General features: G+C 37.5%; 2 protein-coding genes across 2 annotated transcripts; one reads left to right on the plus strand and one right to left on the minus strand.

Moving 5' to 3' along the window:
• The first annotated feature begins 490 nt into the window (after window positions 1–490).
• Window positions 491–2,692, plus strand: LOC105057689 (E3 ubiquitin-protein ligase RZF1). The gene is made up of 2 exons (XM_010940375.4): window positions 491–628; window positions 1,523–2,692. The coding sequence occupies exon 2, from the start codon at window positions 1,580–1,582 to the stop codon at window positions 2,423–2,425; it is 846 nt and encodes a 281-aa protein (XP_010938677.1). The 5' UTR covers window positions 491–628; window positions 1,523–1,579; the 3' UTR covers window positions 2,426–2,692.
• A 6,790-nt stretch (window positions 2,693–9,482) lies between these two features.
• Window positions 9,483–14,047, minus strand: LOC105057690 (nascent polypeptide-associated complex subunit alpha-like protein 1). The gene is made up of 4 exons (XM_010940376.4): window positions 13,889–14,047; window positions 11,681–11,765; window positions 10,175–10,305; window positions 9,483–10,080 (listed from the first exon to the last, which is right to left on the minus strand). The coding sequence occupies exons 1-4, from the start codon at window positions 13,946–13,948 to the stop codon at window positions 9,748–9,750; spliced, it is 609 nt and encodes a 202-aa protein (XP_010938678.1). The 5' UTR covers window positions 13,949–14,047; the 3' UTR covers window positions 9,483–9,747.
• Window positions 14,048–26,179: the final 12,132 nt, after the last annotated feature.

Genomic DNA, 26,179 nt, shown 5'->3' on the forward strand with positions numbered 1-26,179 from the left:
AAAAAAAACATCACATCATACTGGTGGGCTAACTTAGCCCTCTGTCCCTCTTCTAAGTGCTGTATCAATTTTTCTCTATAAAAAACAAATAGAAGTTTATGTACCAAAAAAAAAAAAAGTCTACATCATTGTGACGCAGATGGAACATATTCTATAAGCCAATAATTTCTGCGGACCGACGCCTTTATGGCCACCTAACAGCTCATCTAATTCCAATCGCCCTCCTAATATCACCATCTTACAACTACATGTACAGAGGTTTCTATGCGAGATGAGGACTCCACCTCATGGTTTGGCGAACGAACGGCGGAGCCGTCAACCGCATAGAATTTCCTCTGCGTCTTACACCGATAAATTTCGTGGAAACATCTTGGTGGGGGATCTTGGTGCGCGCACCGCCCCATTTTCTAATTGGTCCACGTCGGCAGTCCAAATCGGACTGTCCATCGTGAAATCAACGGCTGATCTGGCTTTTCGACGGCCGTAGTGCAAGGAGTGGAAAGAAGAAAAGCAAGACAACGCGACCGAGGAGTCAATCCGTATATAAAATGCTGGGATCTCGCACGCGCTTCTTCAGCTGGTTTTGGGGGTTCTTTTCCGCTTCGTTGTTCTTCTCCTCTTCCTAAAGGTATAATACTCGATGCTCTAATTTCTTTTTTTCTAATTATTTTTTGTCTGGGAATCTCGCCGTCCGCTCAAAGATCTCTTTGTTCTCCATTTTTGGGATTTTTTTTATAATTTTTTTCAGTGCAGATTTGTTGATCTCTGATGATTTTTTGGTTAGTATGGTAGTAATAGTTATGGGGTGGGGGCGGGAGATGGTGACGCTTCTGGGCTCTTTGAATTAGGTTTCCTTCCGAATTTGGGAGGATTGCTTCCAGAATATCTGGAAAAGTTTGTTTTAGAAGTTAGTATGCTGTTTGGTAAATTTGTGGTAATTTAATTCGAGTCAGTTTAATTGCTATGTTAAAAGCAATATTTGTTCCTTGGTCTGCTTCTTCCCCCAAATTTGAAATTATTCGTAGATTGGAGCTGCAATTATTGTCCATAGACATACCTTTTTCCTTAGTTTTTTTTTTTTTTTTTTGCCTTTTTCCCCCAGATAAGACCGTCGATGGTCGCTTTGATTCAAGTCTTGGATGAGCGGGGGGAAAAAAAATCTCCGTTAGACATTTTTTTTTCTTAATTGTTTGAGTGTCGTGAAGAATTTCCTGTTTAGTGCTAATCAGCCATGCCAAATCTTGTAAAAAGTCCAGAATACTAAAATTTCTATATGATATTGTGATATCTGAGTCTTAGTTGACTAAATTTTGCCTCCATAGCTAAGGTTTCCATTTTATGTGAGCTGGTTTATTGTCAACATATCATTTTGTGCTTTGCGTGTCCAATCAGAGCGATGTACTGAATTACATTTCCTCCATGTTCTTGTTATTGGTGTCATGAAATTGGTCGATTGTCCCAACAGTGTCGATCTGAATGAAATAATAAATAAGTTTTCTTCATGTCCCGGTTTTGGTTGCAGTTTCTTCTTTTGGGTCATGTTGAACTCATCAAGAGTCTAACAAATTGAAACTAGAAGATGTCAAGCAGTAGACACACACATTGGTGTTATCGATGCAGGCGTAGAGTCCGGCCTCGGGGGCGGGACATGGTCTGCCCCAACTGTGATGCAGGTTTTGTGTCGGAGCTCGATGAGATAGAGGCACTTATGAGCCAGTTCATTGGCATGGACCCTGATATGGATCATGACCCGCGTCACAGTATCATGGAGGCCATCTCTGCCATGATGAGTCGAGGGATGGTGGGAAGGAACCGTGAGTTTGATGTCCAGGGCAGACCCAATATGTTCTCAGATTTTGGGATGGAATTTGGCTCTAGTCCTTGGTTGGTCTTCAGGGGCCAGCTTCCTGTTCATATGTCTGACAACGATGGGTTTGAGGTCTTCTTCAATGGACGCCGTGGTGTTGGCGTGCGACGAGCCAACATGGCAGACTATTTTGTTGGCCCGGGGTTAGAAGATCTAATTGAACAGTTGACACAAAATGATAGACACGGACCACCACCTGCATCACAGTCAGCAATTGATGCTATGCCAACCTTGAAGATCAACCAGAGGCATCTGCATGGAGACTCGCATTGCCCTGTTTGCAAAGAGAAATTTGAGCTAGGGATTGAGGCACGGGAGATGCCATGTAAACATATATATCACTCAGACTGCATCATTCCCTGGTTGGAGCAGCATAATTCCTGTCCAGTTTGCCGCCATGAGCTGCCACCACAGAGCTCTGGTCATTACACACGTTCAAGATCAAGCAATCAAAGTTCAAGTAGCAATGGAAATAACACTGGACGCCGATGCAGGAGGAATCTGTTATCCTTTCTGTGGCCTTTTCGCTCTTCAAACTCAAATTCTAGATCTCGTTAGAATGATTACGTGGGTTTAATTCTGCTGCTGTCCATGAATGTACTAACCAGATGAGTTATTCTGGATTATCTTTTGATTTGTGTAGTTTTATCTATCACCTTGTTTGGTTCTCTAGGGTATCCCACTTGTTAGATGATAGTTTATTTCTGTTGTCTGTGAAACGCATGCTGGCTTGGAAATGTTTACGGATCTCCGCATTTACTGATCCATAGCCAAGGGTGATCAGCAATCAAAGGCCTATGTCAATATATATTTTTTTTGTTACAATGCAAATTGTCTGATCTATTTTCTGCTGCATCTGCTTTTATTCTTGCATTAAAACCATGATGTACTTTTATGTAGTTTAATGCAATTATGCTTGAGCAGTGGTTATGGGCTTTCGAATGCTGCATTATAATATTTATGTGCAGAAAGAGAAGCAAAAATTCTTCTTGATGTCATGGTGGCCTCCTGTTGTTCACCATATTTGCCTTGTGGTGTTCGTAATAATTGCTTGAGATACATAACAATAGAGGAATGAATTGTTGTTTTTTATATGTATCATACAGGTGATCAGTTTATGTTGGTTTTGCTAGTGACATTGATTTAACATCTAGTCATTCAATGACTTTGGTTTATTTAGACAAATTACAAGTCTAAAATTGTTTTTTATATGTATTATCAATCAGTTTATGTTGGTTTTGCTAGTGACATTGATGTAACATCCAGTCATTCAATGACTTTGGTTTACCTAGACAAAATTACGAGTCTAAAACTTTGGAACAGTGACAACCATCCAAACTATAGTTTTGATGGATTGTTGCTTTGGTAGGATATGTCCTTGCAGTTAACTGCTTTAGTAGCTCACTTGCATTTTACATGCTATTCTACTTGCTATGATATTTCTGCTTCTTCAAGATCACTGAGCTGGGAGACTGACATATAGGTATAAAGTATAGTTCGTATGAGACTGAGTTAATTCTACTTAAGTGCATGTTATAATGCTTTATCAGATAATCTAATCATCCATTCAAGGTGGCATTTTGAATTTTGCTGTCTTCATATAACAGTTATGGTCTTTATTCTTGCAGAATACACTTGTCATAGTTGCTCTGATTATTTGATTTGTTTGGTTTATAATCAGTTTAATTGCTGTTGCACTGGTAATGACTTTTTTTCTCCTAACTATTCAAAACTAAGACACATCAGTTTTACAGCATTTCTCTCTCCACGACTGCTTTTTTTTATTATTATTTTTTTTATTTTTGCATTCCTGGTCAACACATCAGGTGAATTTGTTCAATTTTCATATATCTTCTCCATATATGATCATGCCAGATGCATTTTTACACACATTGTGTACATTCCACATCATTTACTTTTACTTGCATTGTGAGCATTATATCTATGTTCTATCTCTTTATTTGGTGCATAATGTGCATTTGTATTTTTGAGGCCAATGTAAGGGCTTAATTTATCCTAAATGACCTGTTTGTAGTAAAATTTGTGTGTCATGGTCAGTTTGGATAGTCACTTGTGAATTTAAGTTGTTTGAAGTATGTTTCAAAAAGCAGGTGTTTGCCTGACTTCAGCAACCATGCCATAAATGTGAATTGTTGGTTTCAGCTATCATTTGAACTATCTTTGATTCACTGTTTATCACTTTCATATAAAAGCCAGTTTCCTGCCGGTACAACCTCTACCAATTCCTTACAATTTTGTCAATGTTTTTGAGATTGTCTTCTACTTTGGACTGTTTTACACAACTTCAAATTTCTGTTCATAGGGTCCTATTTTTTTCTTCATTGCAAATGCCTTATTGTCATCATATTACCTCTCCACTTTTTTGCTTGCTTGGTTCAACCTAAGCTTCACTTAAATCAACCATTGCTAAAATTGACAACCAATGCTAAAATTGACCTTTCTGGTTTGACATCCACATACTATTATCTATATACAGTGACCCTATGTATCGATGGATATACGAAGACATGCAATAATAAAAATGAAGTTGCTTGGATTGAGTGGAGAGGTGCTTTCCTGGTGTTATGTCACTGATGCTTTCCTTCCAAGCTGAGGGAAAATTTGTGAACAACAATATGGATGAAAGGTTATTGTTAAGAATGTTAGGTTGTTCCCTGTGGCGAAATGGAAAAGAACTGGGTGAGAAATGAATGTATTAATGGAAGTGTATACAAAGTTTTGGATGATTGTTTCCGAACTCATATTTGAAGGCTTTAACAGGACAGGAGGATGAAGGTTGTGAGAAAGAATTTGTGAAAGCTTGCATGGTGAATAAGGTGATGTGAAGCCATTCCCATATGGTCGGGACAATGCATGATAGTAATTCTTGTCATTTAGCCACCGTTCTGATCTGTCATCTCGTTTGGTGTTCTAAAACTTTTACCAGCAGTAACATGCAAAAACACTTCGACATCTCATTTAGCCATATCCTATCCACCATCCCACTTTACTTTTATTGATTTCTTGATCTATCAGTACCTTCTTTCAGATGATAGATCTGAGATATCTGTTTGGGTGTGATCTTGGCTAGTGAAACTACAATTATATTTCTAGTGCTTCCATTGATGTTGCTTTTTACATACTTCCATCATAAGTGACTAATTTTCTTGTTCTTACCTCATTTCTACAAAGCATAATCTAGCATTTATCCCTATTATCTGCTAGTACCAATTGCTAGTGGGATATCTTGAATGCTGTGGTTCATAAATCTATGGAGAGCATGGTAACGTACTTTGATGTGTCTATCTTTTGTTTGAGTACTGAGACCTATTGTCATTCTCGTTCTTATTGCTGCATGTTCTAATATATATATATATATATATATATATATATATATATTAAAATGGAGGTTTCTCCATTTGACATTTGGGATGTTGGGAAAGGGTGAGAGAGCGATGTGGATGCCCAGCCTCCCCTGTTCGCGCGCTTCGTCTAAGGTTCCCTGTTCGCTCTCAAGCACTATTCACAGCGGAGATCATATCCCTCTCCATCCCAGACGGTGTCGCTTCGTGTACGCATCTCCGTCCCAGACGGTGATGCCGGTGAGACTGAAGGGATCCTTCTTTTTGGACGTACCAAAAACCCTCCTCATCTCCTTCTCCTGGGGCCCCGGTCTCGGACGAGATTCTGCATGGAGGGGGCGATGAGTCCGGCCATAGGCGCGGAGGAGGACGAGGAAGGAGGCCGGCCGAGCTCGGAGGGAACGCGTTCGAGGATATCAGTGGTTACTTTCGTCTACCACGTGTAGATTTTTGGCGGGAGGGGAGGGAACCAGGTCTCCAGTATCATCTCTATGAGCTTGAGCACTTGATCAAGCTCGGTCACCAGCCAGTCTTTCACCTCACCGTCGGCCACCAGCACCTGCGCTTCCTCTTAGAGAAGCTCTCAAAACCTCAAGGGACCAACTCACACCGCCACAACTCGCACAATCCCATGTTCTCGAGGCAAAACCCCAACCGGAGTCTAAGAAACCCCGACCGATCTCCCTCAAGTGCTTTCTTTCTCACAGATCTCCGAAAAAGAGAATGAAGCTCTCGAAACCTCAAAGGACTAACTCACATAGCCACAACTTGAGAATGAAGCTCACACAGCCACAACTCGCACGATCAAAAGAAAAAGAAGCCAAAAGAAAAAAAAAGAAAGAAAGAAAGAAAGAAAGAAAGAAAGAAAGCAGCTCTCAAAATCTGAAGGGACCAACTCACACCCCTACACCTCGCACAAAATCTGGTATGCTCTAGATAAAACCCCAATCGGAACCTAGGAAACCCCTCTGATCTCCCTCAAGTGCTCTCCTTCCCACGGATCTTGAAAAAGAGAAAGAAATGAAAAGAAAAATAAGTCAAAAAAAAAAAAATTCAATTTATATGGGAAAACGACTTACCTTATAATTTTTTCTGTCTTTCCTTTGTTCTTGTTGATTTTTTTCTATGTTTTCCCCGGATGCTTTCTATGTTTTTTCCATTCTCAGGAATCTCAATCGGATGGGAGGCTTGAAGGAGCTGAATAGGGAAGTTTGCACAATGAAAAAGGTCTTACCCTTGGTTTGGACGATGGCTTAGATTTTGGAGCGGCCCGACATGGAAGTTGGGATGATGGCTCGCATTTTGTGTTAGCTCTTTTATTCAAGAGTTTAAAAAATATAAATATATTATTAATTAATTTAAAAATATGATGAATTTATCTTCATAAATTATTTGTCATTAGTGATAAATATTATCGATGCTACCATTGGAAGAGTGGGAGGTGTGAGAGGAGAGGATCTAATGAGAGGGGAAGAAGAGATGGAAGGATTTAAAAATGGTTGAAGATAAAATAATAAATAATGATGAGTTTATAAAGGTGCTTCATGGAATCAGGATCGTCGGATCTTCACCAGATTTATCCGATGGTTTATAATGAATGTTATGTACAAAATATAGTTTTTATAATTATTTTAATTATTTTTAAAATATATATATAATAAATATAATAAAAATAGATAAATAAAATTAAATATTATTTTAAAAAATTATATCCTATGTATCATATAAGGTTATAAATTTAAATGAACAAAACAGAAAATGAAAAGAATTGTAGGACCCACATGGGACAAGCAAATATTTGGAAGACGCATGGGTTAGTGGGGATGTTTATTTTGTCTTTCTAGATTGCTTTGGAGGGAAAGGAGAGATAGTTGTTTTTATTATCTATCGAAACGTTATGATCTGGATGCATCTATAGTTATTTTTATACGGTCTGAAAATTAACCATTTAGATAAGCAAATTAATAATAATTTTTTTTCAAAATAATAAACTCATATATATGCTATATATTAAGTGGCTTTAGTCTTTTATGAAATATTATGCCTAATTCTAGAGATTTTGTGAATTCAAAATTAACGATATTATATATTGTTCATGATGATGTTATTTTTGATATAATTTAATTTTTATTTCTATTTTATCTTTTTATGTATGAATAATTTTTATACTAAAAAAAATTACTTGATGATATCGAGTTATATATTTCTATATCATGTATTTGATGATATTGAGTTATGTATTTCTTTTTGTACAGAAAGATGATGATTCTATTATTTTCTTAGAAATCAAAAAAATTATAGAAAAAGATTATATCTTTCAAATTAAAGTTGATGAATACAATCTCAAAGAAGAAAGACTAAGCTATATTGTTCTTAAAATAATTTCAAATGATGCATGCAATGAATTAGAAGACAAGAAAAGTCGAAAAAAATTCATTGTGAATGATGTATTTTAATTCTTTTACATATGGATGATTATATTTATATATTTTATTTTAATAAGTGATAATTATTTTTTTTTGCATATTAAAGTAGATGAGAATGAAATTTTAATTATTCATACGACTATGAAGAAAAGAGATGTGTATGGAATACAAATAAGTGGTCAGACTCTGCTTTATGACGGAGATTCTGAAATAACTAATGCTGAAAATATTAATTCAAAGAATGATTTCTCTTTCAACAAAAAAATAAAAATAATTATATTATTTCTTATTGTCATATTATTTAAACAATCTGATTTTATATTTTCATTTAAAATATTTAATATCATCTATGATATTTTTTATGTTATGTTGAACTTTTAATTTATACAAATATTATTTCAAAAAATGATCGCATTCCATGCGATAAGCTTCTAAAGCTAGTTTTCCTTAATTATTGAAACAGAACATTTCAACACACAATGTCTTCCTTGAGACCATCAACTTGCATATCATGGTCTATTACACCTGTACTCTGTTAGTTGTTGAAACAACAAAGCAAGCTTGATGTTGGCCCTGGTATAAATTGACTCTCGGTGTTTTATTGTCTTATTCTTGGCTGACTTCCATCACCCTTTGAAAAAATTGACAGCACGGTCGACACAAGTTGAGCCTGTGGATTTTTCATGTGGCATGTGAAAGTCCAAGAGGCAGTGGAGACAGGTTTTCAGGATGATGAGACAGCAAAAAATATGTGTTATATCTAAAGAAGAGTATGGTATTATTGTTCATGGTGCAATTTCTAAACGTCCCTTTTGCTTTTTTAATTTGATCATTTGACCATTTAATGATCTAACCAAACTTCATGAAATCATGGTCCTTATTAAACATCCCTTTGCTTTTTTAATTCTGGTGATCTGTGCAACCTCATTGTCAATCATTTCAACTGTGATCATGATTCCTTTCATGACCTTAATAGTCCATGAAATCATAGGATTTCGCGACTCCTTGGAGAAAACATTCATCCCATTCATCTGGGCTCTCTTGAAACAAAATGGCCCCAGGATAAACATTTCCATTGCCCTTCCAACAACCTCTTATCAGCCATATTACAGCTATGGAGTGAAAGTCTGCAGATTTCTTATCAGCCAAGGACTTTGCTTCCAAGTTCTGTGCTCTCTACAAATGAGAAGCCTGACCTAGAACAGTAGAACCACAAAAAGGTGCTTGAATACGAGGCAGATCAAGCAAAATCTGCTGACAAGTATAAGCATAAAGTTCATAAATAAAGGCGAGGGGTCATGGTGAGCACTTGGGTGCTTGCTCATTATATGCCCATCAGCTCATTAAGCCTGGTCATGGGTTAGTAATCTAGTCATAGAATAACACATTTCTTTGAAATGCGGCAAGCAGGTAAGCTATCAGAAAAATGCGAACCTCCAGAATCCTTCCAAAAACCCAAATCCTTCTTACATGGACACCGCTTGCTAAAATTGCACAAAGAATGCAGTATATTCTGAGCATTTTTGTAAATACTTGTAAAGAAAATATAAACATATCATTTAGCGCTGCACACATAATCCAAAGGAACGGTGAACATGAAAACAAGCTAAAAATATAGACTAGTTGCTTCCATTAAACCAGCTACTGAAAACTGGAATGGTGTCACCGTGTGAACCTGTATCAGGTTTCTTCAGCACCACAGAAACAGCAGCAGCAATATAATTCATATGTCAAAAAGGAAACAGGAAATTCAAGTGTTTTAAAAAAATATGCCACCCGACTGGGTTAGAAAAAATAAATCACCACCTGTTTTCACCAACAGCAGTCTATGAAAAGCCAGGGTCCAATCTTATCCTGAAAGTTAATGTGATCTTATGCTGCAACATCCTCTGATAACCGATGAAACACAAAGAGTATGTATATAAAGGCAAAAAATTAAAGATAAAAACACCATAACTACTCGTACAACATGATAGATTAATAACTAAGAGGTTAAGCAGCATAGACACACAAGAAACTCAGCCCACAGACCTTGCCACAAGGAAAAACAGGCCATATTTGAAAGAGAAACAACTCTACCAGAGATCTCGAATTAGTTAGTCAACTCCATGATAGCAGTAACAATGTCCCCATCTGCAGCTTTGAGTGCCTTGACAGCCTTGGACCTCGAAACTCCAGCCTGTGTCATAACCAGTTCAATGTCCTTAGGCTCAACGCCAGTCTCGTCAACTTCTTCATCATCCTGAGCCATGGCAGATGTCTCAGGCTTCGAGATCACATGGCTCAGATCAGGTGCCTTAAACTGTTCAGCAGCCTGGGTCTGCAGCTGAGAGCTCAGGTCCTCGATCTTTGCCTCGCCAAAGATCACATAGGTGTCTGAAGTCGGACTTTTAAAAACATCTGGCTTTGAGATGACAAATAATATCTGAAAGGTCAAGAAAAGAGATGTTAAATGGTAAGTAGAAACTTTCCAACAAATGATTCAAGCAATAATGATGTGCTGGGGACTGGGAGCTCACATTCTTGCTCTTCTTTACAGTGACACGACTAACACCAGGTACAGGTTTCATCCCAAGCTTCAGCATGGCCTTCCGGCTCTTTTTCTCACTTCTGCTCTGTTTTGATCTTCCGCTAGCATCGCCTGCTTGTCCTGCAAAAAATTAATCACCAATAAGTCAGATGACAACAGGCCATAGTCAGATTTAAGGACAAGCAGAGGTCGTATACAACTTGGTTATCATGCATATATTACAATAGAAAATGAGAACATCATGACATTAAGTGCAAAGCAACAAAAAGATCATGCGGCTGCTAATTATTTGGGCAAAAGTGTGTAAAAGATAAGGCTTCCAGCAAGGACTGCACATCTGTTCATTGAACCTGACTCCTTTTTAATCAGTATAGACAGTGTGCTGTCACTGCATGCACGCATGAGAGGGAGTGGGGGATCGTCATATGTAGCCATGTAGGCTAGTTTAGCATGTAAAATAGGTTATTTCAGCCCTGCAGATGCATAAATAGGATTTAAGAACTTAAAAGTCATTCTCTGATCTTAATGCAGGATATCTTGGAGGTGGCGGCCGGCCCAGTAGTATTTTTTTCTTCCCTTTCATTTATTTTGTCTGAAGGTCATGAGGTTTTGAATGAAATTTGAAATATATCTTTTCTATTTTCTTCCAACAAAGAGCCTCACTCTGAACTAAATATACTTGTAACAGGGTAGCCCAGCTATTCCATGATTGGAAAAAGCCAGCTCTACCAAATTTTAGCATGAGAACTTTGCAAATAAATATAATTCATAAAATAACTTAACCTGTCTCTTCCTCTTTTACTCCCTCTGGGCCTCTAATTCTTTCCAACTTTCCCTCCCTATTCCTCTAATTTTTCTGCTCTACATCAAATCTGATTATATATCTGCTAGGATTTTGCCCAAGATAACATCACTTCACTCACTCAAAATCATCCATCAAAACACTGCATTGCAACTAATGCAAACTCGTAAACCCTGGACTTCCTAGTTTCCTTTCTTGTTCTTGAGTTATTTCATCAAACCTGTCAAGAAAAATGTGTTTAAACAGCCTATAGAAAGCCTCAGCAGGTGCATGAAACAAGCAAACAAATGTTGGTAAAGTGCAACTTCAAATGTGTTCCATGCAGCAATTAAAGGAATGCAAACAGCTTAGTCTTATCATTGACCAGACTTCAGGCGTCAAGATTAAAATACAAAACAACAATGAAGACTGTTGATTTCCTTAACTTTAAAAATGAGAAAAATGAAGTTATGTCCTTCACAGACTATATAATCTCCTAAGGCATCAGTTTCCTTCACCTAAGCAAATGAAAAGGTTATGTACATTTGTTGAAGCGATGAGTGCTTCAAAACTGGAAAATGAATTTTATTGTTGTGAAACATATAAATTACTTGGGCCCTTCGGTGTTTCCAAGTTCAATTGGGCTAGGGGTTTCTGATAAATTGATGGGAAAACATTTCAAGAGATGAGTATCAAGGAAAAGGTTTGACTTACCTTCAGCATCATCCTCATCTTTATCATCATCGTCCTCATCTTCATCTTCATCGTCATCCTCGTCTTCAACCACAGGCTTGTCAGGCTACATTTAAAAGAAAAAAAAAGCCATAAAATTTGATAACCCTACTCTTAGGCATCTAATATCACTAAGAATAGAGAAGAATTGAGATAATAACTCTGAAATAAGTCAAGCCAAAAGAAAATTCGAGAACAACATATTCTTTCTTTTGAGCAAATTCATGTCAGTATATGTAGGGAATACATTGAATATGTCCTCTCTCCCATGATACACAGGATCATGGGATGTTAAGGCACATATGGTATCATGCATCAAGTGGTACAGATTAAGATGACTATGCACGGTTTACTAAATGACAAACAAAGAGAGAGAGGGAAGGGGAAAAGGGTGGCGATAAAGAGGTAAATGTTGTTCAAATGGAGAGAAAGAGAACCTTTATCAATCTCATGATCATTATCACGTTAGTTCCCTCACAGGAGAAGCATCATGCAAAATATCATGTATAAAGAAGAAAAAAATTAAAGACACTATCATATTGGTTCCTTTCTTTCTAATACAATAAATTACCGGTTTGGATATTTGGTTTTCTCTTTAAAGTACACTTCCGCCAGCCTGACACTGCAACTTGAATGCCTTTGACATGCAAATGGTTTATCTTCTTATTCCTTTGATAGTGTCATGCATTTCCAATAGCCTGAGTGAATTCCATGGATGAATTCGGACAATTAAAGCAAAAACAATGCCAATCCAAGGAAATGTACAAGTCGGTGGCACAACTCAGAAGAAGCAACATGCACACCAAAAGTTAAATGTGTCTGTAATCCTTATATTGCCTTGGGTCATTCCCTATGATAACCAAGGAGCTATCCTTGTAAAAACATGTATTCTTTCCATCGCTATTAGCTCTCTTTTACTAAACTAGTTGGGCTGCCAGCAGATGTGTGGACAAAAAAATATAACATGTTGCATTTTATCATCAATATCGTCAATTCCCAAAACTTTAGAACCATTTGATCATTAAAAGGAACCTAGCAGTCAAAGGACAATGTAATAACCTGGTGCAATTGACTCACTTTCACTCATGACAGGAGATTTATACACAACTCTGATGACAACTTTACAAATAAGTTCCCTAGGAAGGCCATGTCATACGATTTATAATGATGTCAAAGAACTTTCCAGATGAAATTAGTAAGACTAATACTGGGCACGCATATATGCGTTTAATTCAGATGGAAATTTCAACAACCACATCATGATTAAAAATTGTTTTATGGAAGATCAAGAAGCAAATTTGTCTACGGCTTTAGTCACCACTTGGGATGGCATGCATGTGTTAGAAATTTTGCTCTTCCTGCAAATTATCTGATGCTTTGAACCTACAATTCAGTATAACATCTAATACTGCTACTATAAAGTACAAAAACTTTGTGTTTAAATTTAAGCCCTTTATTGTTCTTTCCTCTGAGATACTAACTCCAACTTCGTTTACTTCATATGCCTTACGCAATACCGACCAGACTATACTATAGTATTTACCAGTCAATCCCCCTGGATTTCCCCTTTCCATATAAATAAAACCCAAGAACTGACATCTCTTTAATTTGTGTTGAAGTAAATCCAACCGCAAAATCAGTGGATTTTGTTAGTTCCCTAACATCACCTCCGCTCTCCCGCATCTACTTCTTATTCAAAGTACTTAGCACAAGATCATGTGGCTCTGTTTTTCTTCCAATACTGCTATTTGGATATGTATAAGCCTCCAATTTTTCTTAATTTATTCAATGATCGAAAAAGATCTCAACTTTCTTGTGATATTCACTTGATCAATCCATCCATTAAACAGACGCAATTAGGTGATCCTAAGCTGATAGATGCATGGACCGAGATTGTGAACAACATTTACGGAGACAATTTTCCGGATCACAATTCTAGCAAAACCACATCATGATTACAGATCGATCTCATATAGATACAACATTCCAATCAATGATTAAAGAGAATCGGCCACAGACAGGATTTTTAATAAAAAGAGGCGGAAAACGATTAGATTTTTAAGGTTGTGGTGATTAAACCCAACAAACATTCAGCCCCAAAACCAAAAGAGAGGAGTAGAAGAGAGAAACTGATTCGAATCGAGAACGGTGAGGAGTAGAGAGGAACGGAGAGGAGGTGGAGAGGCTTACATCGATCTTCTGCTGCTCGAGCAGAGTGGCAAGGAGTTCCTCTTGCGTCTGGGCGGTCATGGCGATAGGAACGAAGATTGGAGAGGGCGCCGCTGAATGAAAACCCTAGCCCCAAAAAACCCCAGACACCAAGCAAAACAGGGCAAGCCCGGTATGGAAGCACATAAATACCTCGCCAGATGCCCTACAATTACCAAGTTGCCACTGGTCGTTTGGTTACAAGGCTTGTACTTCGTGGACCTGGAAACATGAAACTCGTGGTCCATGGTCCCTCCCGATTCCATGTGGTGAATGTATGTGATCATTTTTTTCATTATATATATTCTTATCTAAAGAATCATTGTTTTGTTCAGTAATAAAAGATTTGGACTGATAAGTACAATGATATTAGCACCGGCGGAAATACTTTGTACATCGGGACGTAAAAAATCTGATATAGAGTATATTATTTTATTCGATTAATTTATATAATTATTATTTTTTAATATATATTTAATATTTATAAATTATTTTTTATTTAAAAATTTTATATAATAAAAATATTTTTATTTTTTGATAATAATATTTTTTCATAAAAATTATGATATCTTTTCAAAAAAGTTATGACACTCCCATACTTTAAAAAAAATTATGATACCTTTTCTAAAAATTATGATACCCCTTCAAAAAAATTATGGCACCTATCTTTGATTTTTTGTTTAGTACTAAAATATCATAATTTTTATGAAAGAGTGTCATAATTTTTAAAAAGAGGTATCATAATTTTTTTTTAAGAGATAAGGATGTCATAATTTTTTTGGAAGAGATATCATAATTTTTATGAAGGGATGTCATAACCAAAAGACAAAGATATTTTCATCATATAAAATTTTTAAATAAAAAAGATGATCTGTAGGTATTAAATATGTATTGAAAAATGATGACTAGATGGATTAATCGGATAAGGTGGTACACTCTACGTTAGATTTTCTACACCGCCTGTGGTGCACAAAGAATTTTTTATGACACTAGTTCAAATCTGATCCCATCTCGAGGTTGTGTCTTGTTAGAACTATAATTGAGTAATGACCTTTTTAATATATTTTTATCAAAGCGGTATTAGAAAGTATGAATGTGTATTTGGTAAAATAAAGATTTATCATCCTATTGTTTGGGTATGTTAGTCTGTATGTTATAATAATTTATTTATATTTTTTTATGCATTGACAAATATCTCAAAAATTCATTATTCATATTCTTTGACATTATTAGTTTTCTTGATAAGTTGTTAAGTTCTATCAATATTTTCTGTTGGTGTATTAAATCATCCTCAAGACACGTAGCATTATTATATAAGATCAAAGGGATATCAATCTTGAAGCGCCAGATCCCAACATATTAACTTACCTATAAATCAGATTCAGATCGATATTGTACCTATAAACTTTTTTAACAAAAATATTCAGGTCGGATATATGCCGATCTAAACCCTGATCTTCTCTGCTCTATAATGTTACGACATTCTTATTTCACCCCGATCTTCTATCGAGGTGAACTATTCTTATGACGGACTTGGCTATTCTACAAACGTCCATAGTATTTTTCTCTATCAAGCCACAGCTGGCCACGATCTCATGTCCAACTTGTATACACAGCTATACGCCAGTTCATTTATAGGTGGCTTTTTAACTATCTAACAAACTCTCCTAACGGTTTAACAAACTTTAGAACGGCGTCATCATCCCCTCTATAAATAAAGGGTAAGGGATCCTTCATTGGTAAGTTCAACTCTCGAAAACTAGGAGAAACTCTGTCAGTAGGATATCAAGTCAAATTCTTGGCTCCTACACAATTCTCCTCCAGTTCTATCTAAGTTCTCTTACTCTTTAACTCTTTTCCACCTCTATTCTCAATGTTCGAACTAACTTAAGTATCGGAGGGTCAAGAATCGGAGAATCTCCATCTGATTTCTTGACTGATTTTACAGATTGAAGGAGTTTTTGCCACATCGTAAGGATTGCTCCAGCTCTATCTAGCCCAAGTCGATTCACTCTACCTTAGATTTTGAGCTCTGAAGCAACAGATTGGCGCTAGAGGAAGGAATGTAATTTTTTTTATGAGAAAGATGGTCAAAGCAAGAGCTCAGCATTCTTCTCCCTCTGCTCCAGAAGGAGTATCAGAGGCGCCACCACTACAGCAAGTTACTGTTGATCCTCAGCAATTCAACTTTCTTATCCAGTAAGTCCAAGTCCTGACAGCCACTGTTTAACAGCTTTAAAAGAGAGAGGAGCAGCCATCGAAAAAAGTTTCTTCCCCAAATGTTTTATCTCAGCATAGCCCTCAATCAGCCCATCAAGATGAATACCACATTGATAAGGCTAACAGCAAATTTGCCCCTAGCACTCTGAAAGTTCAAAAAGGGAATGACTTGGAGCATAAGGTCCTGGATCTTGAAAGGTGTAAGATGGAACTTCAGATAGGGGGTCGATTTCAGAATAAAGATAGTTTCAATCTTCGATCTTCTTTCTCTCATAAAATTTGGAATGAACCTATTTCGAACCGATTCAAGATACCCGCCATCCAGTCTTTTGATGGCTCTACTGATTCAATGGATTATATCGAGGGCTACAAGGCCCTCATGACTTTACAAGGGGCTTCTGATGTCCTATTATGTATTGCTTTTCCTGCAACCCTTAAGAAGGCAGCGAGGGTTTAATTTTTTGAACTCCCACAGAGGTCCATCTCTTCTTTTGAGTAACTTGAGAGATTGTTTGTCACTTATTTTGGCACTAACAGACCTCATTGGAGGCAAGTGGATAGTCTCTCTCTATTCAACAGCAGGAAGAAGAAGATCTTCGAAAGTATGTGGCTCGTTTCAACACAGCCATCCTAGAGGTGAAAAATATTAATGAATCAATTACCATGTCTGCCTTGAAAAGAGGACTTCAGAGCAATAGTCTGATTTTTTCTCTGAATAAGAATTTTTTGGATACCTATGATGAGATGCTCGATCGGGTACATAAATATGCCTAGGTCGAGGAGGAAGAGAAGATCCTAAGGCAGGCGAAGAAGGATAAGAATGAAAAAAATGATCAAGGGAGAATGATGAATGGGCTGAAAATTCAAATCAATCCTGAAAAAATCTGAGGTCAAGGAGCCCACCTTGGCATTTTAATTCATATGCCCCTCTATCCCTTCTTCGAGCTTAGGTCCTGATGAAGATTGAAGGGGAGAGATATCTCTGAAGGCTAGATCCTTTGAGGGCCCCATCCGAAAAAAGAGACAAATGAAAGTATTGCCGTTTTCACAAAAATCATGATCATGACATCGAGGAATGCAGACAGCGCGAGATGAAATAAAAATTTTGGTATACTGGAATTACCTCGATAAATATGTCAGACCAGCCAAATCTAAAAAATATAGGCCTTCAGCAGAAAGAACTTCTGATGATCACAACTGACCAACTGCTGCTGGTGTTATCAATATGATATCCAGCGTCTTGCCTGGCACCGATGACCCATCCCTTAAGAGGCAGAGAACCGAAAATATATATTTTTTTTTTGAAAATGATGAGAAGGAGATCCAAAATCTTTCATAATGATGCTGTCATCATTTTTATGATGATAGCAAAATATGATGTAAAAAAAGTTCTTATTGATAATGAAAGTTCTATCAATGTATTGTTCTATGATATTTTCTTAAAAATGAATCTGACCAAACGGCTTAGGCGGATCAGTAGTCCCCTCATGGGGTTCTCAAAAAATTTGATGGTAGCTGAAGGAGAAATTACTCTATCAGTTATGGTAGGATAAGAACCACAGCAGTCAATAGTATAGCTCACTTTTTTTGTAGTCAGAATTTTCTCTACTTATAATGCTATCCTCGGTCGACCTAGTCTTAATGCCCTCAAGGCCATTATCTCTACTTACCATCTGCTGATATGTTTTCTGACTAAGAAAAAAGTTGGTGAAATACGTGATGATCAGATGGTAGCTCGATAATATTTTATGATTTTTGTTAAAATGAACTAGAAGATGAAAATTGTGTCAGTAGATGTACCAGATACATTGGATGAGGTCAAAAAAATTTGAGGAGAATCGATGGAAAAGCTTGAAGCCATTTCTTTGGAAGATGATTCGAAAAAAATAGTTCAGATCAGTGTGAATCTTAAACCTGACTTAAGAGAGAGACTGATTAAGTTTCTACGAACAAATACTGACGTCTTTGTTTGATCGACTTCTGATATGCCTGACATCCCAGCCGAGGTGATTATTCATAAACTAAATGTGGATCCAAATTTCAAGTCGGCTCAGTAGAAGAAAAGAAGTTTCACATCACAAAGGTAAAAAGTCATTGATGAAGAAGTTGATAAGCTTTTAAAAGCTAGATTTATTAGAGAAGCTTATTACCCGAAGTGGATAGCCAATGTTGTTATGGTCAAGAAAGCCAATGGTAAATAGAGGATATGCATTGACTACAAAGATCTTAATAAAGTTTGTCCGAAGGATAATTTTTTTCTGTCGAAAATTGATTAACTTATGGATGCTACATCTGGTCATAAACTCCTTAGCTTTATAGATACTTTCTTCGATTATAATCAAATTCAAATGGCTCCAGAAGATGAAGAAAATACTGTCTTCGTCAATGAAAGATATTTGTATTGTTACAAAATGATGTCTTTTGATCTTAAAAATATAAGTGCTACATTCCAGTGTCTTGTCAACAAAGTTTTCAAGTAACAAATTGATCGAAATATGAAGGTCTATGTTGACGATATGATCGTAAAAAGCACTAAGGAGGATCGGCATATTACCGACCTGCAGAAAGTATTTGGAGAACTTAAAAGGTACCAGATGAAACTCAATCTCAACAAATGTGCTTTTGGAGTTGGCTCAGGTACTTTCTTATTAATCAAAGAGGAATAGAAGTTAACCCTGAAAAGATTAGAGCTTTATTGAAAATAAAATGTCTGGGTCTATCAAAAAAATCCAACAGCTCACCGAATGAGTGGCAGTCCTCAGTCAATTTATTTTCAGATCAGCAGAAAGATACCTTTCATTCTTTAAAGTATTGAGAAATATCAAAAATTTTAGTTGGATAGAAGAATGTTAGACTAGTTTTGAAGATCTAAAGAAGTATCTTGGTTCTCTATCTCTTCTTTCTAAACTGATCGAGGGTGAAGAATTATGCATGTATATCTCTGTCTCACCTTTTACAATCAGCTCGATCTTATCCAGAAAGAAAAAAAAATTTAGAGACCTATCTACTACACCAGCAAACTGTCACGAGATGTAGAGACCCGGTATAAAAAGGTTGAAAAAATGATATATACTTTGATCATAGTAGTTCGGAGACTTAGATCTTATTTTCAAGCTCATACTGTGGCCGTATTGACGGATCAATCGTTTAGATTGATTTTACAAAGAATTGATATCTCAGGTCAGATTGCTTAATGGGCTATTGAACTTAGTAAATTTGACATCTAATACCGATCTTGAACTATAGTTAAAGGCCAGATATTAGCTGATTTTATCACAGAATGTATTATCACAAATGATGAGTTGATCCCGACAGGCCCTAAAAGTGATGATCTATTTTGGATTCTTCATGTGGATGGAGCTTTAAATTCTCAGAAAAGTGACGCCAGATTGATTTTAGCTAGTTCTGAAGGGCTCGTAATTGAACAGATTCTGAGATTTAATTTTAATACTTCTAATAATGATGCTGAATATGAAGCCCTAACGGTAGGTCTCAAAATGGCAAAAGAGCTCGGGGTCAGAAAATTAAAAATTTTCACAGACTCACAGCTTGTGGTTGGCTAAGTTCGAGGTTAGTTTGAAGTTAAGGATTTTACGATGGCTCGTTATCTATAGAATATCAGAAAGCTATCTTGAGAAGTTTGAAGTGCTCCAAATTTCTAAATCAAAAAATATCCGGACTGACGCTCTATCGCATCTCATCACTTTTAATTTTTTCGAATTAAATCAAAAAATATTGATTGAACAGTTGCACAGACCTAGTATTGAAGTACTATGCATATTTCAAGTCGATCATGAGCCAAATTGGATTGATCCCCTCATGGATTATATATCTAAAGGTATCTTGCCCAATGACTCGACCAAGGCCAAAAGCATTAAAAGACAAACTCCATGGTATGTTCTTCCAGAAGGCCATTTATATAAAAAGTCTTATTCTCTTCCTCTGCTTTGATGTTTAACACCATATGAAGTTGACTACGCACTTTGAGAAGTGCATAAAGATATATGTGAGAATCATCTGGGGGGCAGGATATTTACTTATAAAGTAATCCGACAAGACTATTACTGGCCAACTATTCAAAAAGATGCAACTGATCTTATCAACAAATACGAGCAATGTCAAAGGTATGCTAATATCCAACATCAACCTGCTGCTGAACTTATCTCTATTACTGCCCCTTGGCCTTTTGCAATTTGGGGGATGGATATACTAGGGCCTTTCCTAGTGGCGGCAGGTCAAAAAATTTTTTAGTGGTAGCTATTGATTAGTTCACAAAATGAGTAGAAGCAGAACTATTAGTCCAAACCACAGAGAAAAAGATGCAAAATTTTGTTTAAAAATCTATAATATATAGATTTGGTTTATCTCAAATCATCATCACTGATAATGATCGGTAGTTTAACAACCCCAAGTTCAAAGAATCTTGCTCCAAGTTTCATATTGATCACCGGCTCGCTTCTATTGGGCATCCACAGTCACATGGTGAGGCTGAAGTAACCAATAGAACCATCTTTCATAGTTTGAAGATAAGGCTCACTGATGCTAAAGATTTATGGGTCGAAGAGCTACATAGTGTATTATGGGCATACCAAACGATACATCGAATTTTGATAGGAGAAACTTCTTTTAGGCTCACTTATGGGACTGAAGCTATGATCTCAATGAAAATTAGTTTATTGCCTGACAGAGTCAAAATTTTCATGAGGCAACCCTGAAGCGAAAATTCAGTGCAGGGGCAAAATGATAATTTTAAAACTTTTCAAAATTACTATTTTACAGTAGAATTATTAATTAATCTCATTAATTAATACTAATTAACCCTACGCTAGGATCTAAATATGATACAACAGCATGTATTTAAATTTAAAATTCAAATTTGAAATAGTAAATTTTTTACTGTACTGTGTTCAGAACACATCACCTTTTGCGGGTAGTCGATCACCGCAATCTGATCACCGTCGGAGGGTTCTAATCATCACATTGTAGCCATACTAATGTCTGGCCTCTGTGAATCATCCACACGAAGCTCCCGTCTGATCGGCTCCTCACTAATGCTAGTTCGTGATTTCACTCTTTTGATGGCTGATGTTGATCGAACTCCTTCGATCGATGTGTGCCGACTCCTCGGATGCTTTGGATCATCTGCATGATTGATTGAGAGGCTGATGGATCTCTTCCTGAAATTTGGTGGACTCACGACACTCGTGGCACACCAATCTCACTTCCCGAACCCTAGGTAGAAACCCTAGGGTACACACCAAAAACCCTGCACCCAATTTTCTTTTTTTTCTTTCTTTTTCTCTCGGAAGATTTTGGACCTTCACCTCATGCACAAGGCTTCCTCATGCCCCACTTTCTTTCTCAGAATTTTTCTACGCACGCCCCAGCTCCCTATCTCTTTTAAAACAGTTCAAAACGTGTCTTATCCGCGTGAGAGGATAAAAACAAGTGGTTACACATTTGAATTCAAATCAAATTTGAATTCAAACTAAAACCAACTCATCCCTATCCACTTGGGCGTGAGAAGAGAAGGTGCGAGTCTGTTTTGTGCATGAAAAGGTTTCACGAGAAACTCTTTCTCATGTGAGATGTGGGGCGCTTAAGTGGATAATGTCATGTATGCGCAAGAGATAAGTTATCCATTCAAATTCAAACACGCTTTGAATTTGAATGGCTAACTAATCATCTTTATCCAAATATTGGCACACAAGAGTGGGTGTGAGAAGGGCTTTGTGTGAGAAAAAATTCATGAGAAGTTTCTTCTCGTGAATTCAAATGGGCGCAGAGATTTAAGGTGGTGCAGGGATTCAAATTCAAATGGTGGTTTGATCTTAATTGAACCAACCTAATCAAAATAGGTTAAGCACAATTAGATTAAATTAAACCCAACTTAATTAAGCTTAATTAGACTCAATAAAATCTTAATCAAATCAGAAATTGACTAAGCCCAACCCCTGATCAAATCAGGGACCAAACCATCTCGACGATTAGGTCAACTCTTAACCTAATCGGATCAAACCCAACTGAATCCAATTCAATTGGACTTGATCCAAAAATAATTACTCAATCAAATTAAGTTAATTAGCGATTAAATCATTAATAAAATCTCTCGTAATTATTGAGTCCAAATCCGATGGACAATCGGGTATCAAAGTCCATCAATATGAAACCTTGATCGAAGAGTTCAAATTTCAAATTCAAAATTTGAAATTTAAAATTTTGACCCCGGTACCCAAAATGTGTGGAACTCATGATCAGAGAATCCTAATTCTCAATCATAGAGTCTCAAACTCATAATCAGCCATCAGATCAGAAAGGAACCTCTAATGTGTGTGACCCCGCAGGTTCGAACCTAAGCCGATAGCACAGGAACCAATTCCTGTACTAATCGAAGTGACCATCTAGCAATGGTACCCGACGTCCGGATAAGTCGAATAGTTATAATCGCAACACTCAGAACCTACGTAAATATGGTTACCATATAATTCATCCCTTTTGACCCCTGTGTTTAGGACGACTCAGGGTTAAACTGTCAACCCTGATGAGATCATCCGAATCGTGCTCAACTCAATTAGTCCTGTGACTCCTCACTAGGACTACCCTGGCCAAAGTTTTGCTAAATTGAAACATGACTGTACACAGCTCCTAAACTGAAATGGTCAATCCCATCTTGACACACGCACCGACAAGTCAAGTACTTGACTACACCCAGCTGCCTTCCGTCACTGAATTAGAAATTCAGGTAGTCCAGTGCCTAAGTGCAGTGAGTTGCTTGCAAGTCACCGTGGCGGTCTCAGGTCGGAGGGATATTTATACCCATATCCCATCGGAGAAAATCTTGACAGTAGAAATAGCTCCGGAGTCGGTCACGTTCAGTGCAGATGTACCATTATATCTCACCTGTATGCCATACCAGTGTCTCCACACTCCTTGGTTATGAGGACAACCAACTCATATGGCACACAACGACCTATGCTTGATAAACGTTGTTGTCCTTGGTAACAATGTATCATTTGATCGCGAACAGGTTTAAGGACTAAGCGACAAATCCTCCTTTGTCAAGTCTAAATAGTCCTAAGGACTTCACCACAACACAGGAGTTCATTAGAAGATGAAACATTTGTGATGAAAAAATATCAAAATAACTTTTATTTATTTATAATTCATGTACTAATACAAAAGGAGCACAACCGTCAACAGGCTGACGATTGACTTTGAAACACTATTCCCAACAATCTCTCACTTGGCCTAAAGCCAATCGATGCAGTATCTAATACCCATCTTCGACTTGTAGTCGTTGAACTCCTTCACCGCAATGGCTTTAGTGAATGGGTCGGTCAGGTTCTCCTTCCCGTTGATCTTCTGAAGGTCGACGTCACCTCGATCCACGATCTCCCAGATGAGATGGTAGCAATGCAGAATATGCTTCATCCGCTGGTGTACCTTCAATTTTTTCGTCTGAGCTATGGCTCCAGAGCTGTCACAGTAGAGCAAAATTGGACCAACAAGGGAGGGTGCTACTCTGAGCTCGGTGATAAATTTTCTCAGCCACACCGCTTCTTTGGCAGCATTATACTCTGCCTCGCATACTGAATCAGCCACAGTGTGCTCCTTGGAACTCTTTCAGCAGACAGCCCCACCATTAAGGGTAAAAATAAATCCTGACACACTCTTGCTGTCATCGCGATCAGACTGGAAACTAGAATCTGTAAACCCTATAAGTCTCAAGTTCGATTCACCATATACAAGCCACTGGTCCTTAGTATTTCTTAAATACTTCAGGATGGTTTTAACAACCTTCCAGTGATTCTCCCCTGGATCAGATTGGTATCTACTCACTACCCCTAGTGAGTATGCCACATCTGATCGTGTACATGTCATGGCGTACATGATAGATCTCACTGCCGAAGCATATGGAATCCTACCCATACGCTCTCTCTCTTGAGGTATTGTCGGACAATCCCTTTTCGAGAGAGAAATTTCATGGCCTATTGGTAGATAGTCTTTCTTGAAATTCTCCATACTGAACCTTTTCAGCATAGTATCAATGTATGTGGACTGGGATAAGCCAAGCAACCTTTTGGATCTATCCCTATAGATCCTCATCCCTAGGATGTAGGAAGCTTCTCCCAGATCCTTCATGGAGAACTGTGACGACAGCCAAATCTTTATTCTCTGTAATGTAGAGACATCATTCTCGATTAAGAGAATGTCATCCACATACAATACAAGAAATACTACTACTGGACCATTAGCCCACTTATAAATGCAAGGCTCTTCTCCGTTCTTAACGAAGCCATACGTTTTGATCGTCCTATCAAAACGTATGTTCCAACTCCGAGATGCCTGCTTAAGTCCATAAATGGACCTTTGTAGCTTGCATACATTAGACTCATCTGTGGATGTGAACCCTTCAGATTGTATCATATACACCTCTTCGTCCAGCTCTCCGTTTAGGAAAGCTGTCTTCACATCCATCTGCCAAATTTCATAGTCTAGATGGGCAGCTATCGCAAGCATAATCCGAATGGATTTGAGCATTGCCACAGAAGAAAACGTCTCGTCATAGTCTATACCATAACGTTGACGATATCCCTTGGCAACCAGACGGGCTTTATAAGTCTCCACCTTTCCGTCTGCGCCCCTCTTCCTCTTGAAGACCCACTTACACCCTATGGGTTTCACTCCTTCGGGTGAGTCAACCAATGTCCACACATCGTAGACCTTCATGGATTCCATTTCGGATTTCATGGCCTCTTGCCATTTCTCAGAGTCAGATCTCTGCATTGCATCCATGTAGGTGATCGGATCATCATCATTTTCATCAAGTTCGATAGGATCGCTATCCCGGACCAAGAAACCATAGTATCTGTCTGGTTGATGTGGTACTCTACCAGACCGTCTTAAGGGTGCATAATCAATGGGCTCCGGATCTGATCTAATCAAATTTGGTTTAGGTTCAGTAACATGTGTCGATTTTTCCACCTGTCGAACTTCGTCAAGTTCGACCTTAGAGGCAACAGTTCTTTCACTAAGGAACTCCTTTTCTAAAAAGATTGCCTTAAGACTGACAAACACCTTTTGCTCATCAGCAAGGTAGAAATAATATCCTTTGATCTCTTTTGGGTACCCTATAAAATTACACTTGTCAGACTTAGGTCCAAGCTTGTCTGTAATTAAATGTTTAACATAAGCCGAACACTCCCAAACCCTAAGGTGCGAGAGTACTGGCTTACGTCCTATCCATATCTCATATGGCGTTTTGGCTATAGACTTACTCGAAACTCTATTTAGAAGGTAACAAACCGATTCGAGCGCATATCCCCAGAGAGAGATCGGCAGACTAGCAAACCCCATCATTGATCGAACCATGTCCAATAAGGTCCGATTCCTCCTTTCAGACACACCATTATGTTGTGGTGTTCCAGGAGGAGTCCACTGAGAGAGAATCTCATTCTCTCTTAGATACGTCAGAAACTCATTGGAAAGGTATTCACCTCCTCGATCAGATCGAAGAATTTTAATACACTTTCCAGTTTATTTTTCTACCTCATTTTGGAATAGTTTGAACATTTCAAACGACTCCGACTTATGCTTCATTAAGTAGACATACCCATACCTCGATAGGTCATCTGTGAAGGTTATGAAGTAGAAATATCCACCTCTTGCACTTGAGCTCATAGGTCTACATACATCAGAATATACCAGACCCAAGAGTTCACTAGCTTACTCACCTTTTTTAGTAAAAGGTGACTTGGTCATCTTTCCAAGAAGACAAGACTCACAGGTTGGAAGTGATTCACAATCACCAAGTTCAAGAATTCCTTCTTGAGCCAACCTATTTATCCTGTTCTTATTGATATGACATAGCCTACAGTGCCAAAGGTAGACTTCTGACACATTATCTATTCTAGGACGTTTACCAAAGTTTTGAACCACATTAACAGGCTGTGATAGTAAGTAAATTTTATTATTTAATTATCCAACAAACATTATAACACCATTCAAAATGATATTGTAAATATTTTTTTTATTAAAAAATCATAACCGTAC

This window comes from Elaeis guineensis, chromosome 14 (genome assembly GCF_000442705.2).
Source record: "Elaeis guineensis isolate ETL-2024a chromosome 14, EG11, whole genome shotgun sequence".
Taxonomy (NCBI): domain Eukaryota; kingdom Viridiplantae; phylum Streptophyta; class Magnoliopsida; order Arecales; family Arecaceae; genus Elaeis; species Elaeis guineensis.